The sequence below is a fragment of the Seriola lalandi genome, unplaced genomic scaffold (genome assembly GCF_002814215.2).
Source record: "Seriola lalandi dorsalis isolate HSWRI2012SDOR001 ecotype SW California unplaced genomic scaffold, Sedor1 jcf7180002052129, whole genome shotgun sequence".
NCBI lineage: Eukaryota > Metazoa > Chordata > Actinopteri > Carangiformes > Carangidae > Seriola > Seriola lalandi.
Genome location: NW_019522682.1, coordinates 922,798 through 937,378, shown reverse-complemented (window position 1 = coordinate 937,378; position 14,581 = coordinate 922,798). Strand labels below are relative to the sequence as shown.

General features: G+C 41.5%; 1 protein-coding gene across 3 annotated transcripts in view; it reads left to right on the top strand.

The window, feature by feature from the left end:
• The window catches only part of cacna1bb (calcium channel, voltage-dependent, N type, alpha 1B subunit, b), a 167,903-nt gene that overhangs the window by 103,707 nt on the left and 49,615 nt on the right, over positions 1–14,581 (top strand). For all 3 annotated transcript variants that reach the window (XM_087172233.1, XM_087172232.1, XM_087172234.1), the window contains exons 17-24: positions 2,143–2,215; positions 2,558–2,675; positions 3,603–3,670; positions 3,858–3,964; positions 6,265–6,327; positions 9,781–10,533; positions 12,810–13,015; positions 13,732–13,861. In XM_087172233.1, coding sequence (XP_087028359.1) covers positions 2,143–2,215; positions 2,558–2,675; positions 3,603–3,670; positions 3,858–3,964; positions 6,265–6,327; positions 9,781–10,533; positions 12,810–13,015; positions 13,732–13,861 — 1,518 coding nt within the window. The remainder of the gene's footprint in view (positions 1–2,142; positions 2,216–2,557; positions 2,676–3,602; positions 3,671–3,857; positions 3,965–6,264; positions 6,328–9,780; positions 10,534–12,809; positions 13,016–13,731; positions 13,862–14,581) is intronic.

Here is a 14,581-nt window from a genome sequence, read left to right as displayed (position 1 = left end):
CCCATCCTTATGCATCTCTGTGTCATTCTCTCATTGTCTTCTTCAGTTTCAAGACCACGGATTCAGGTTTTGGCAGGTTTGTTGGGTCATTTGGGGGCTTTCTGCAAACACCTAGATCCTTTGTGTAGAAAATGTGCATGTGTGATAAAAGTAGTGATGGCATTAAGCTGGACCCTTCTGTTTACTCTCAACAGAAACCACAACATGTTAACACTTAATATTTCCATATCTGTGCTATTGTAACTGTTGTGAACTCACTAGTGTTAGGGTCAGATAGCTGAATCCACTTTGGATCCAGTTAGACTGAATACTCTGATTCATTGACCTTTGAGGCCAAATCTCTATTGTCTTTTATTTACTCATTTTTGTTAGCTGTAGAAGTTAGTTAAAAGAGATGAAAAGATTGACAAATAGTGACAAAAATTTTTAATTGTAAAGACCAAATCTTCCATCATTTGTTCTTAATCTGTTTTTTCCATCATTGTGTTTTCTGTCATTTTGTCTTTTCCCCGTGTTGAAGTGTGTTTCCATGCAGGAGTGCTTTTGTGTTGAGCCCAAAACATACTGGCACTGTGGGGGGTGCGTGTTTAAACCCACTTCACACAGCTGTAGTTTTGAGACGTTGAACCATCGACACTCCAGAAGAGCGACACTTTCTGTTTTTTTTTCAGACTAGCTCCCCTGCTTGGCATATCCAGGCTATACCTTGTCAGCTGATAGCATCTCTTCTTCTGTGGTGTTGTAGCTGTCACAGTGGACAAGGAGAGACTCAAATACCCAGATCCCTACAACTGACAGTCTCAGTATTATAAAGGTATTTTTAAAACAGACCTTTCCTTGTGAGCAGACGTTGGCTCTGGAGGTGAGGAATCAAATCAAAAAGGAGAGAATTCCTGAAGCTAGACATCACACCAGTTTGACTTTATTTCCGTTATATTAGATTGTAAACATGCTGTGTGGATTTGTGGACGTACAGCATCGCCGTTCCTTCAATTGTGCATATGACGGGTGTCAAATAATGCAGAGACACGCAGAGACAGTGTGTTTTGGACTTGAAAGTTGGAGCCGTGGCTCTTTGGTGACTGGTGTTTCCTGCTGCTGCATGTCTCTCTCCCTCTCCTTCTGTGTCATGCATTATCGATACAAGACAGCTCCCTTCATCTATGAATATGCTGTTCTCTACCTGAAGCTGTGAAGAAATCTGAAAAACCCACTTGTGTACTCGTGTTGTACTTCTATCTTTGTGAAGACCTGGTTCTCGCTTTATTCATTCAAAGGGCTGTTTGAGTGTTAGGAGTTGGGTTTTAGAGTTAAAGGTCCCATGTTTTCCATTTTTCCAGTGCTTTATTTGAAGTGTTGATCCATAAGAAGATATATTTGTGGTTTTAAGAACCAAAAACCATCTCAGTGTAGTTTCACATCTCCTCTCTCAGGCTTCTCTCTGGAGCTCTAGTAACAACAGGTCGGTGAGCCAATCAGAAGAGAGGAGGCTCTGAGCCTCTCTTCTGATTGATAAACAAAAAAGATATGGACATCTGACTCTCTACAATATGGGATTTTTAAGGTTAGAATTGGGTCCACGTTAGAGTTATGACCTGGTTTTTTCCGTCATACACATATAATGATAGAAATAATAGACATAACAACAACAATCAGATCCAAGTTGTATTGAGCTAGATGTAACCTTGAAGGTCAGTGTTAGAGGCAAGGAATTGCATTGTGCCAATGAAGGTCGTCACAAGCATAGAAGTGCAAATGTATGTGTGTGTGTGTGTGTGTGTGTGTGTGTGCATTGTGATGGAACAGTAGACAATGAAAGTGTTACAGACAAGGAGAAACAGAAGAAAAGCAGCTGTGACTCCAGTGTGAATGTGTCTGTCTCTGTGCTGTGTCATGTTTCTCTTGAACAGAAACATGTATTGTTGATTAGACGGTTCAGCAACAAGCTCCTAATATTATTAATCCACATACTTTTTTCCAAATTTTCAAATTTTAATCCTGACCTTTAAAATAATGACATTTCTGTATCCTCTCCTGAAGTGCAGGTAGAAGCCATTAAGATCTGACTGGGGCAACATTTTATGTTGTATTTTTGTCTTTTCTCTCTTTGTAATGATGTTGTTTTCATTCTGATTCTTTTAGGTTTAACTTTGAAGATGAGACGCCAACAACAAACTTTGATACGTTCCCAGCAGCCATCCTCACAGTGTTCCAGGTAAGGACCCCCCCGACACACACCTGCACAGTCACACTAACACACACACACACACACACACACACACAGACGGAGACACACAAGGTTCAGAAGTGTTCACTTCACACTTTCTGAATAAATGAGAGAATATGGACTTTATGGAAAAAGAAAGACTGTTATCAGTCATTTTAATTAAGGGAAATGACTGGTCTGTGTACCTTCTGTCCCCTAATGAGCTCGTTGATAATCCTTCAATTAGTCTATGCTCATAACCCTTCACTCTGTAAAGTAATTTAATTCTGCACTCTGAGATTTGCAGGGGCTTTTCCCCTGGCACCGCTCTGACTCTCTTGTCGTCCTCAGATTCTGACTGGCGAAGACTGGAACGCCGTGATGTACCACGGGATCGAGTCTCAAGGAGGCGTTCGCCGCGGCATGTTCTCTTCAGTCTACTTCATCGTCCTCACACTGTTTGGAAACTGTATCCTCTTTGACATCTCGTAATTAAAACTGAGATGTACGTGAGAGAGCCAGGAGGAGCGAGTGACGACGTGAAAATGGTTCACGTGGTTAAAAATGGTTTTAATTCTTTGCGGGTGTGATCATCAGCTGAGTGTTGTTCATGAAACAGTGTCCATGAACAGCACTCTCAAAATCAAGCGTCCTTCAAGTTGCAACTTTTAATATTCAGACCTTAAATCCTCAAAACTCGGGTAGAATCACAAACTAAAGCCCCACTACAGGCCGATGAACAAACCCCATTAAAATGAGGTACTGAACAGAACAAACAACATAGTGACAGGTTTGCCGTTCCTTGTGCCTTATCATTTGCGGAGATAAAAATGTTTTCTTGAGGGAGCTTTGAGGGGAAAGATCATAGAGTCATTAAAACCAAAACAGGTTTTCTTCCTGGGAGCATGAATGTGCTCACGGCAGTCTTCCCGTTACATCATGGGGTGCAGTGTCCTTTGTGCAAGGTGGACATTTTGGCCACAGGGTCGCATTAATAGGACGTTTATTTAGAATACAAAATTAAAAAGGTTCATTCTCTGGTGAGCATAAATGTGTTCAGCAGCAATAATGTTCCAAGAATTTATCTTTTCTTCCATCAATTCACCAACTACACGTTCTGTTGACTTATGATTCTCTTAAAGGCGTGGAAAAAATATTTTGCTAATCTTTTTGGGCGCTTGAGAATATAACTCCAATGCCATCTGGGACTGTAAATGAGTCACATATCTTAACAGCTGAGTGGAGGCCGTTGTCAAGACTAAGATATTGTCCTGACTCTGACAGACAGGCTGACGGAGTGACCGAATCGTTAGTAGCCCTTGCTCCTAGTGTGGTGTTTCATCACAGGTCATGTACTGCCCATGTGTATTTTCTCCTGAGTCCTGCTGTCATTCAGACACCCTCCTGAATGTCTTCTTGGCCATTGCTGTCGATAATCTCGCCAACGCACAGGAGCTGACTAAGGTGGGCTTGGACAACCAATCCAGATGTTGCACTTGAAGACATTAATAACACATAAAAAAAATATAAATGTTGTTGTATTTTTTTCTACTTCCCAGTAAAACATGTCAAACCAGTGCCTGCCCAGCCCAGCATGTGCACATGTTATAATATGAATGTATTTATATGTCTTGGTTGTCTCTGGCCAAAGGATGAGGAGGAGCAGGAGGAGGCAGCCAATAAGAAGCTCGCACTGCAGAAGGCTTTGGAGGTGAAGGAAGTCAGCCCGATGTCGGCAGCCAACATCTCGATCGCTGCGTAAGTTTCCAAGAATCTCCTTCCTCTGACAGCAGCACTGTTCAGTCGCGTACCGGAGATAAATGTCAGTGTGACGTCCCTCTGTATGTTCTTCCCTGTTAGTCTCTAATGTCTATGTCTACTGTGTTTGATCTGTGTACGTTCTGGACTTCTCCTCATCCACTGTGAGAGTGCTCCTGCGGCGCTGCCTTGTTTATAACACCCCACGTTTCCCTTCTTCACAAGGAGAGGCAATTAAGGAAGCTTCAATCGACAATACATGCTAGTTCCTGCCAGCTGTTTCTATTTCATTCTTAGTTCCAGTCTTAGTACATGCTTTGCCCTTTTTAGTGGCAAAATGTGAGATAATGTTGCAGGATTCAATGGAGGTTTGAAAGTTCATGCGGAACCAGACAACAATATGATATTTCATGGCTTCATTGAACATCCTGAGCTTCGTTACATGCTGCAAAAAACAGTGTTTCATTTTCAGACGATTGTTCCAGGTCTGAACAAGCAAGTCATTGAAATGTGTCCAATGTCATTACTACAACAAAACAGCTCTCAGCTCATTTCAAGTGTCTTTTAATTATTTTCTAAGCGTAAACCTTGAGGATAATGAGGGGAGAATACAGCAAATACTCTGAACAAGGTCTACTAAGCCACCTCTAGTCCAATATATATATATGAACAGATGAATTATATGTAATATTTAAGGTACCGTTTGGAGTTTTTGACCAATAGTAAACTAGTGGCACTATGGAGAAATGTTTTTGCGGGCGGGCCAGCATGGATGTAAACAAAGCAGTATCTGACATTTAAAGAATTGGCTTTGCCAATGTTTTATGGGGAAGTAAATGCAGCATTGACAGGCCATGAGAATACGTACAGCATTTTGGAGAGTAAAACTGAATGTAAATATTACTGTAAAGAAAACTCTGCAGGGCACCTTTGATTCAGAACTAGTATGGATACCACCTTAACACAAATTAATAAACTTAATGAATCTATATATCTTCTTCATTACAGTTTCAAAATAAGAAAGCCATCACATATATACAGTATATATATCTTTTATTCCCTGGACTTATTTTGAAGGTTGAGAAGATGAGAGCTATTCATCGAAAACAGAGAGGAGCAGCAGAAGCTTGTGAGCAAGATACAAGAAAACCCTAATCTTCTCTGTCAGACGCTCCCATTTTCTCTAATGTGATAATGACAGGGATGTCTTCATGAACGCAGATATCTGCTGTCATGCTAAAACTTTTGACCCGCCCCCTCTCCACCACAAGCCTGTGACTGACAGGTCTGGGGTCTTGTGTCAACCAGGAAATTAATTGCGCCTCCAAATTCGACCTATTTTTAGAGCTTTGATGAACACTGAAATTATGAGTCCGTCAAGAGAAAGCTGCTGTGAAAACTGGAGCGTTTTCATTCTTACCAGTGATTTATAGCTGCATTATGTAACACTGGAGGTTACAGTAAGCCTTTTTCTTTGATACTCATCTGCTCTGTTAATGTGGAACAAAAGCAATAATGCACACTGTCTGTGCGTGTTGCTCACATCAGATGGATTTCACTGATTGCGTGTTGTGTAACTCTGCACAGGCCTTTGTGTGATGTGCAGTTTCACACAGCCCTTTATCCATTTGACAAAGTGTTCATCCTCGATTCACACTGACTCCTTAATTGCCGTCCTCCTCACCAAGAAATAGGTTGGTCAAACTGTAGAAAATGATCAGCACTGGTTAGCTAACCCTTCCAGTCTTTCTCCTTTTTCACCGTCATTACTGTTATTATGTGAACCTGTACATTACTTTCAGTGTTCTCTGAATATTTTAATTTGTACATTGAACAGTGTGTTAACTAGTGAGTGAGCTCATAAGCAACTGCTTTTATTTTAAATTAACTGTTTTATGTGGATTCTGTGTGCTGTCTCAGAGAAACTCAGGGTTTCATTACAAATCACGACAGACTTTTGAGGAATAAAAAAAAATTGACATTGTAAAAAAGATTTTTTTTTTACAGTGTAAATATATTTAAAACTAAAAAAAAATTACTATTAAAGTATCATTTCAATAGCAATTTTTATATTTTATTGTTTTGGAATGAAACTCTGAATGTTTTTTCAGTTTCTGTTTTTTATTATTATAAAAATGTACCAGCTTCTGTTGCCGTTGTGTTATTGAAGTAGTTGCACAGATTAGTCCTTTAATGTGAAAGAGGAGGGGACAGGTGGACACACAGACTGACAGACAGTCCACCTGTCCCCTTCAGATTTGTGTCTCATTTTTTCTTTTGTTTTTGTTCTGCATGTACAGTTTTGTAAAGCAAAATCGAGATGCACTCTCTCGCAGGTCGTCCATCAACAGCATTCAGTCACCGTGAGTTATCACTCTCTGTTACAATATTCTCCTCCTCTCCTCTCCTCTCCTCCCCTCTCTTTGTCTCCTTCCATCCTCTCCTCTTCTGTTCCTGTTCTTGTATCCTGTTCTGGTTATCATCTGCTGTTCCCTCTATTTTCCTTGTTTCCTCTCCTCTTTGTGTCATCTCCTTTACCTTTCCCTCCCTTCCTTTCCCTTTTTGTCTCTCCTCTCCTCTCCTCTCCTCTCCTCTCCTCTCCTGTCCTCTCTGGAACTCCATAAAACTAAATTATAGTCTGTCATGTCTTCATTGCTGATAAAATGAAATGTATTATTTTGAAAAAAACAAAACAGAAAAACACACTTATATATAAATAGCATAAACACATACCACACTTAAAGCTATAAGGCCAGTGTGAGTGAACTTCTGAGTGTAAATCGCTGAGGCAGAAACACAGTTATGTCTCCCTCTGGCCTTTACCAACCGTTGTGTACTTTGTTGACGGCTGCAGATCTTCAGCGTTGGCGCCTGCAGTAATTCATCTTTCGCACTGTGTTCTCTGATGTGAATCATTTGGGTAGAAATGTTTAATTTCTCTGAGCGTTGCTATCACCACGGGCACTTTGGCATTTCCAGTCTGTTAGTTATCGTAAGCCCCAGGACATCACTTTAAAAGACGATATGATCCGAGGCCAAAATTAAAGGCAACGTCCAGCTGTGAGTCCAGCTTCTCCTGCCCGGCAATCTGCTGTCTCCATCGATTAAAATGCAGATGGCCAGAGAGGCTTATTTAACATCTCACCTCACTGAGATAACACAAATTCATTACTAGAGATAACTTTCATTTCTTTGACATTGCCCTTCTTGTGTGTTTTTCAGTGTGTGCATGCGCTGTGTCAATATATCTCACAATGGGAATTCCTCCGTTCAGCGCTTCATCTCTCACTTTCCTTTCTGTATCAACACTACCTGTACATCTGTTGCTCACTTGTCTGTGGACACCTGTCCTGTGTCCTCTTGTGTCTTCTGTCTGTCTGTGTCCTCTGTCTTTTAGGAGTTATTCTCTCTGCTCCTCCCCCGCCCGACGAATCTTGAGGTACAGGTGACCAGATGGAACAAATTTAACTTACCCATAAAGCCCCATGTAAATAAATCATACTGTGCAGAAGCAGTATGCAATGCCTTCACACATGTCAGATGGAAAAATGAACACATCAAAGGATTTCTTTGATTGTGTTTTGGACTCTTGTAGAAAATCCCATGTTCAAAAAGACCATACAAAATACAGGAATGGCAATCACCCATAGCATGTTGGTCCTGCCTGCACCATTCACACATGACCTGGATCAAACAGATTATTTCTGTTTCACTTTAATTGCATGCCCCATTAGATCAGAGCTGCACATGACAAAACATGATATTCACAAAATATGAAGAAGGTAAACGTTAGGCACTTCTAACTTTGCCTTATAAAGACACATAGTGAATAGGAGTAAATAAAGACAATCACAAGCATGGTACTTCGTCTCTGCACTACTGTGCTTTCCATTGGCCCATAACACGGCCTCTCACGCACAGTGGATTTAACTCGTAGTTTAGTAGTTTTATTTGGGGATATAGACAAAATTCATCCTTTACTCTTTTTACTGTTTTTATTAACTTTAAGTAAAACAGGTACTGTGCAGTCATACAGTAGCAGTATCTTTATGCTGTGCTGACACATCAGCAGATATGCCGGCCTACTGCTGATTCTTCTGCAGAAAACACAAACATAAAGTAGCTGTAATTAGTGCCAGTACATCATTGTTTTTCACAGACTCTGTCGGCAGATTTTGGTTTTCTTCTGACACATTGTTACTCATTCTTGACATTTTGATGAGCACTGTGATTGGCTGGCACCATATCAATCGATATCAATATCAATTAAGCACTGTAAGTAAGTGGTCATGGAAGATTGTGGCCAGATTAAGTCTCATTTCTGAATTCTTTAAATGTTTAATTCAACTTGCTCCACCAGTTTTCATCGATTTTTTTTTAATCGGTTCAATTTAATCAATTAATCAATTAATGTTTATTGTTATGCACCAAAGCACCAAAGCGAATTCCTCATATGTGAAAACCTACTTGGCAACAAACCTGATTGTGAGTCTGATCAGTAGGGAACTATAGGACAGCAGAGGCCTGTGGAGTGTGACTTGAAGTTCAGGAGACTTTCAGTCATTAATAGTGTCTTAAACAACATCTGTCACAACTGAACTAAGGCTTGAACCCAAATGCACGACTCCAAGACAAAGTACCAAAAGATATTTTAATAACAAAGTATCAAAGGAAAGTCACTCTAACAGAGGAATATATGTACAAAGTATCCAAATGAAAATCACTCTTTTGAGGAAAACCAAAAACTTGAGGTCACATGGAAAAGACAAAGTATCAAAGGAATGTACAGAAAGGCTATGGAAAAACATAACATAGAATTCAAGAAACCTGGCATGGGACAACGTGGCTGGCGTGGTTCTCTGGTAACAAGACAAGACGAACTGGCACAAAGGGAAACGCAGACTATATACACACACAAGGTAATGGGAAAGAGGTGGAAACAATCAGGGCAGGGCAGACAATCAGACCAGTGGGAAACACACAAGGGAAGGAGGAAGTTATCTGAAGTCACGAGACAGACAAAACTAAAGGTAACTTAACATCTCTTCATGGAAATGGCAACATCAATTAGTTCCTTTTATTTTAATGACGTCATGGGATATTTAATGCACTGTATCCCTACAGCTTGATATTTAGAAACCTTAATAATATCAGTGTGTCATTTCAGCTGTTGTATGGATCTGTTTTAGTCTGTGAAAAGCTGCTTTGTGTCAGTTCTTCAAAAGGAATACATGACAACAATGTCAAGATTAGTTGTCCTACGTCTTTTTTTCCCACCCAAACAAAGCAGCTGCAAGTCCTTCAGGAGAAGATAAACTTCATAACGTTAATACACATATTTACACACTTTGAAGCTAGTGCAGGTTAAATCGGCTAAAATCATGCTAATAAAAATTACCCCACCCAGGCAAACCCTGATACGTTCTTCATTCTGATCTCCACTGGTGAAAAGTGTTTCCCAGGTTTATCCCATAATCATAATCTTATGTGTTTGGAAAGTAAAAACAATCATGTTTTTGTAACTGAGGATTTGAACTACTTTCTCCATACAACACTCAAGCATGGTAAGTGAAAGCTTTACCATGGGGAACATTTGTTGAAGCATCCATAGACTACCTCATGTCTGGTTCTTTCTCGGTTACTTTACTTTATTAGGGGCCTGATGAGTAGATGATTGTGTGGCTATGGATGGATACTGTGGATGGTGATGTTCACCTAAAACCCATATGAGAAAAGCACTCATGAAGTCGAGGTAAACGAAATGTTTCTGTGTCATTGTTTTTGATCTTTTCCTGTGGGTTTGATCCTGTGTGCAGTAAGGAGCAGCAGCGCTCAGCAAAGGCCATGTCAGTGTGGGAGCAAAGGACCAACCAGCTGAGGAGACACAACATGAGGGCGAGCAGCGAGGCCCTGTTCAACGAGCTCGACCCAGAGGAGCGCCTCCGCGTGTCCTCCGCTCTCCACCTGCATCCCGACATGAAGACTCACCTGGACCGGCCGCTCGTGGTGGAGGCCAGGAACGGCGACAAACCCAGCAGGCCTCCTGAAGGAGGACGGGAGGAGGCAGGGGATCCCCGTCAGGATGGGGTCGGAGACAACCTCCACACGCACTCCAGGAAGCATCACCGCCACCGTGACAGAAACGGGGAGAGCAGAGACGGAGGCGACGGCAGAGGTGGAAGGCACCACATCCATCACAGCAGGAGCAGAGATCACAACGCCGACGGTGCCCAGACGAAAGAGAGGAGGGGGGAGAGGAGCCAAAGCCGCGACGGAGGGCAGGGTCACAGGCACCACCACCTGGCTGGCTCGCCTGAAGAGGAGACCACTGACACGCAAGGAGGAGGGTTAGGAGAAGAGAGGGGACACCGCCATCACCACTCCCATCGTCCACCAAAAGAGGGAAACGGGATGATAGCGAACGGTGCACAGGGAGAGTGCAAGGGGAGGGGGGGAGGAGGGGATAGTAATGGAGAGAGGAAGGGACGCTGCTCTCGCATGGTCAGAGCTCAGTCGACTCTGGACGGAGACGACTGTAAGAGGAGCAAGAATGGAAGCAGAGGTCATAGGTAAGGCTCACATGCTATATGCTCTATATTCAAATTGTTTTTGATATGTTCCTGATATTGTTGATGATATAAGATGTTTTTTCATATTTAATAATAATGACTTCCTAGTAGCCTTACATTAGACTTGCATATTAAACGATTCACACTCATTTTAAGTAAACAACGGTGCCTTTTTTTTTTCTAAGGGAAAGACTTTATATTTACTGCCTGGGACTTGTTTTTGTTTTTTGTGCTGTTGCAATGAATTTTTAGTGTTTAGTGAGAGTTTAGTGTTATGATAAATGGTAAACAATAATGTCCCAATTTATGAAAACAAGATGCAACTGATTAAAAAAAAAACAGCAATCTGGGTCAGTGAACAACAAGTAATAATGATATAAATTATGTACTTTCAAAAGTTCTCAGCTCTCGGCCTCGCCTCTGAATAATAAGTGACAGGATAGAATAAGAAAATAGAGGAGCACTTGTTAGCTATCATCTCGGTGATCAAACAAGAAACAACTTGCCCTAGTTTCAGTGATGAAAGTCTGAGGAATGTTTGAGAAATGTGGACGGTTAGGAGGAACACCTTTCCGCTCATATACAAATATGAACATGGATTTAACTTGAGGCAAATGTTATGTGGGGTTTATACCTTTGGCAACCAAAGTCTGCAGTATCAAAATATGTACTGTGTCTAAATCATACAGGACGATGTAATTAGTGATGCCTCTTAATGCTATAGCTCATAGTTTCACCTCGCTCATTGTGGTGTGACACGGCCGTGGATCAGTTAGTTTGAGACGCACATCGTTTCAAGTTTTCTGTACAATAGACGATTGTCAGTTCTCTCCTTGAAACAGCTATAATCAATAGTGTTATGAACATTAGGTCACATGACCACTTGTATGTGTCAGGGGTTACTATTACTCGGCAGCTGCCCTCAGCTCTATGGAGCTTTATAGCGTCTTGCAGCTCATTGTTTCGGTTCACTCTCAGAGCTCTTATCAGCAGCGTTTCCAGACACAACAGCAGCTGTTTGCTGCAAACAAAACAAAACAAAAAAACAACACAGATAAACCCACTGTACACTATCTGCTCAGCACCAAACGGCAGACAAACACAGTTAGAGAGTAGCTGATAGTAAAGCATTTAGCAGCTAAAGTGTCAGACATTTCCCTCAGGAGTTGAAGCCAAAAAGCAGAGAGTGAATAAAAGGAGAGTGAATATTGGACTTACATCCATCAGATGGACAGAAACACGACTCCAAATGAATGCTGATATTGCTTCATATCTGCTGGATGAGTAAATAACAAGCTATTTGCTAACTGGTTCGCCCTCTCAGCTAAAAGGCGATGTCAGTGTTGTGATTTCAGCTTGTTTCAGCTGCTCCATGTGGGGGAAAAAAATCAATTATTGCTGGCTTAAGGTACAATCACATTACACTTCTGTCAGTGTTCCCTCCGTCTCCAATTCACTTCTACTGAAGTTCCCAAAATGGTAAAATTCAAGTATGCATTTTGGTGCAATCTCCAGCCAACTGCGGTGCACTTAGAAGTCAGGTCAGGTCACTGATGCACTGTGTTTGAAAATGGGGGAACTTATTAGTTTTTCATTACCATGTAAAGTGCAGCATTACATTACCAGACAACAAACAGCAGCCTGGCTCTCACAGCTGTGATCGCTCTGCTCAGTATTTATTTATTCCCCATATTGGAGTGGTTTCATTGAACAGAAGGCTAATATGACTGCACTGATTGGACAAACAACCATGTGGGCTGTTGATGGCCTTTACTTGTGATCTACATGTGCTGGCTGAGCTGGAATCATCACATTTCTCATACAACTGTTTCTGAATGAATCTGAGGTGAGAAAACAGCCCTACAGATGCTTGCTTAGTTTTATATCTTCACTGCCTGTTTTAAATATTTGTTCATGAAGTGGTGGTGGTGTAACAGCATGTCATAACATCATGTAAACACACCCTACAGCTTGTGGACTGGCCTGGAGTGCACCTGACTTGCCTGGTGGATTTTCTAGACTTTAATTTTGTATTCTAAGACATTGTGCAAGTCTAAGCAAGTTTTCTTGCTACACAAACACCAAACAACTGTGTGTTTGGATAGCGTGACAGTAAAAGTCTACTTCTGCTTTTGTTGCCACATAAGTTGCGGCCCGTGTCCCAGGAGGGCGGACAAACTTTTCTCACAAGGATCTCATTTGGCAGAAAAAGCTTGAAGCATCCTGAGAGCAGAGTGTAACGATGCCTGTGATAAGACCAACATCTCTCTCCCCAGGGAGAGGCAGCCAGATGCTGAGGACAACGGCCTCGCCTCCACTCCTCTGCAGCCAATGCGCAGTAGCCTGAGTCTTGGAGAAAAGCAAGAGGATGCTGACAACCAGAAGAACTCCACCAGGGCCAGCCAGGCTGGCCTCAACAGCAACGCCATCCACATCCCCGTCACCATCACTGCCCCGCCGGGAGAGACCACCATCATACCCAGTGAGTGCTGCATGTCACAGTCATATCAAAGAGGGAGGGATAGGGAAGGTTGAAGGAAGAGTTTTATTTTGAAGTTTTGGTCATTGTTCATATTGGTTAAATGATGTTATATATTATAAAATTTCCACTAGTCATCACTTTACGAGAGTTATTAAGGATTATTGAGAGAATGACTCATCATCCCAAAGAAACTGATGAACAAAATATTATTGTAAACACTATCGATGATGTCCAAATGTACCAAAATAAGGACCATGTTGCCAATATCTGAATTGCCCATTAAAAATCTACCAATTGATAAAGCCACAAGCAGTTTATTCTATTATAAATTTAGTTACACTTGGATTATTTTGTCACGTTTCTGCAGTTAGTCCAGGTACTATTTTTATAATTTGATGAAGAAAAAGAATAAAAATTAAACACAGAGGGAAAAGTCTTGATGTTTCCCAACGCTTCCTGAAATACTGTTCATGCTGTCTGTATAACAGCAGCTTAATTATTTTTATATTTATTTTATTTACTCATTATTTATATTTAAGCTACGTGTTTGTTTTTGTACAAAGTTATTATCATATCACACCTCATGCTTAGTCTTGACCCTGCAACCATCATCTTATGAGAAATGTAAATACAAATAACTCCAAAGAGCCTGCCTCCTGTTACTAATGTTTGTTCCTGTTTGAGCTAAATGAATATATTTATTTTTTCCACACCAGTGAACAACATCGACTGTGACACTTTCCGACTCAGTGAGGAGAAGAAAGATCTGGAGGAAGAGGAGGCAGCTAATGGGCCTCGGCAGATCCTCCCCTACAGCTCCATGTTCATCTTCGGGCAAACAAATCCGTGAGTCATGACAGGGAGGTGGCTGAGGAGTGACGTGAAATTAAATTAATAGTTTGGGTTGAATTAACAACAACAGAAAGCTCATAAATCCCAAACATTATTAGCATTTTAACATTTACAGTGGGAAAAACTAACAAAAGAGCTGGGTGAAAGGCACCAGACTGGTGTTTGGATAGTCTGGAGACTTTGGCCCATCAAGGATGTGTTGAAATGTTTCCTGGAGAGCAAGATGCTCTTCTCTAATGACTGCATGTCACAGAGAGGAGGGCTGCATTCACACCGCCATCTGCGGAAAAACCCAGACCCTCATTCACTTGCATGAGGACACTCTGTCGAGGCAGCAGTGGCGCCAACACAGAGGGTGTAGCCAAAAACTCACAGGGTGGTCCAGCAAAACGTTGAACCGGACCACAACGAGGCATCATCCTGCAAGGCGCTGCCGGGGACCAATCAGATATCAACCCTGGTTGATTTCTTTGTCGTGTCAACACTGTTTTGCTGTTTTACTTACATTGTTATTATTGTGACCAGAGATAAAATATTTGCTACTATAATAACTTTCCCAGAAATGTAAAAGCTTGTCTCAGAGTATTATAGACATCTGATACGCTGATAGATATGGATCCCTGAGAAGCTTTGGGGACATTCAGTCCCACGTGGGCCATGTTCAAATCCTCCATCACGGAGGAAACCGTCATCCTACTCTTGTATAACTGGAGT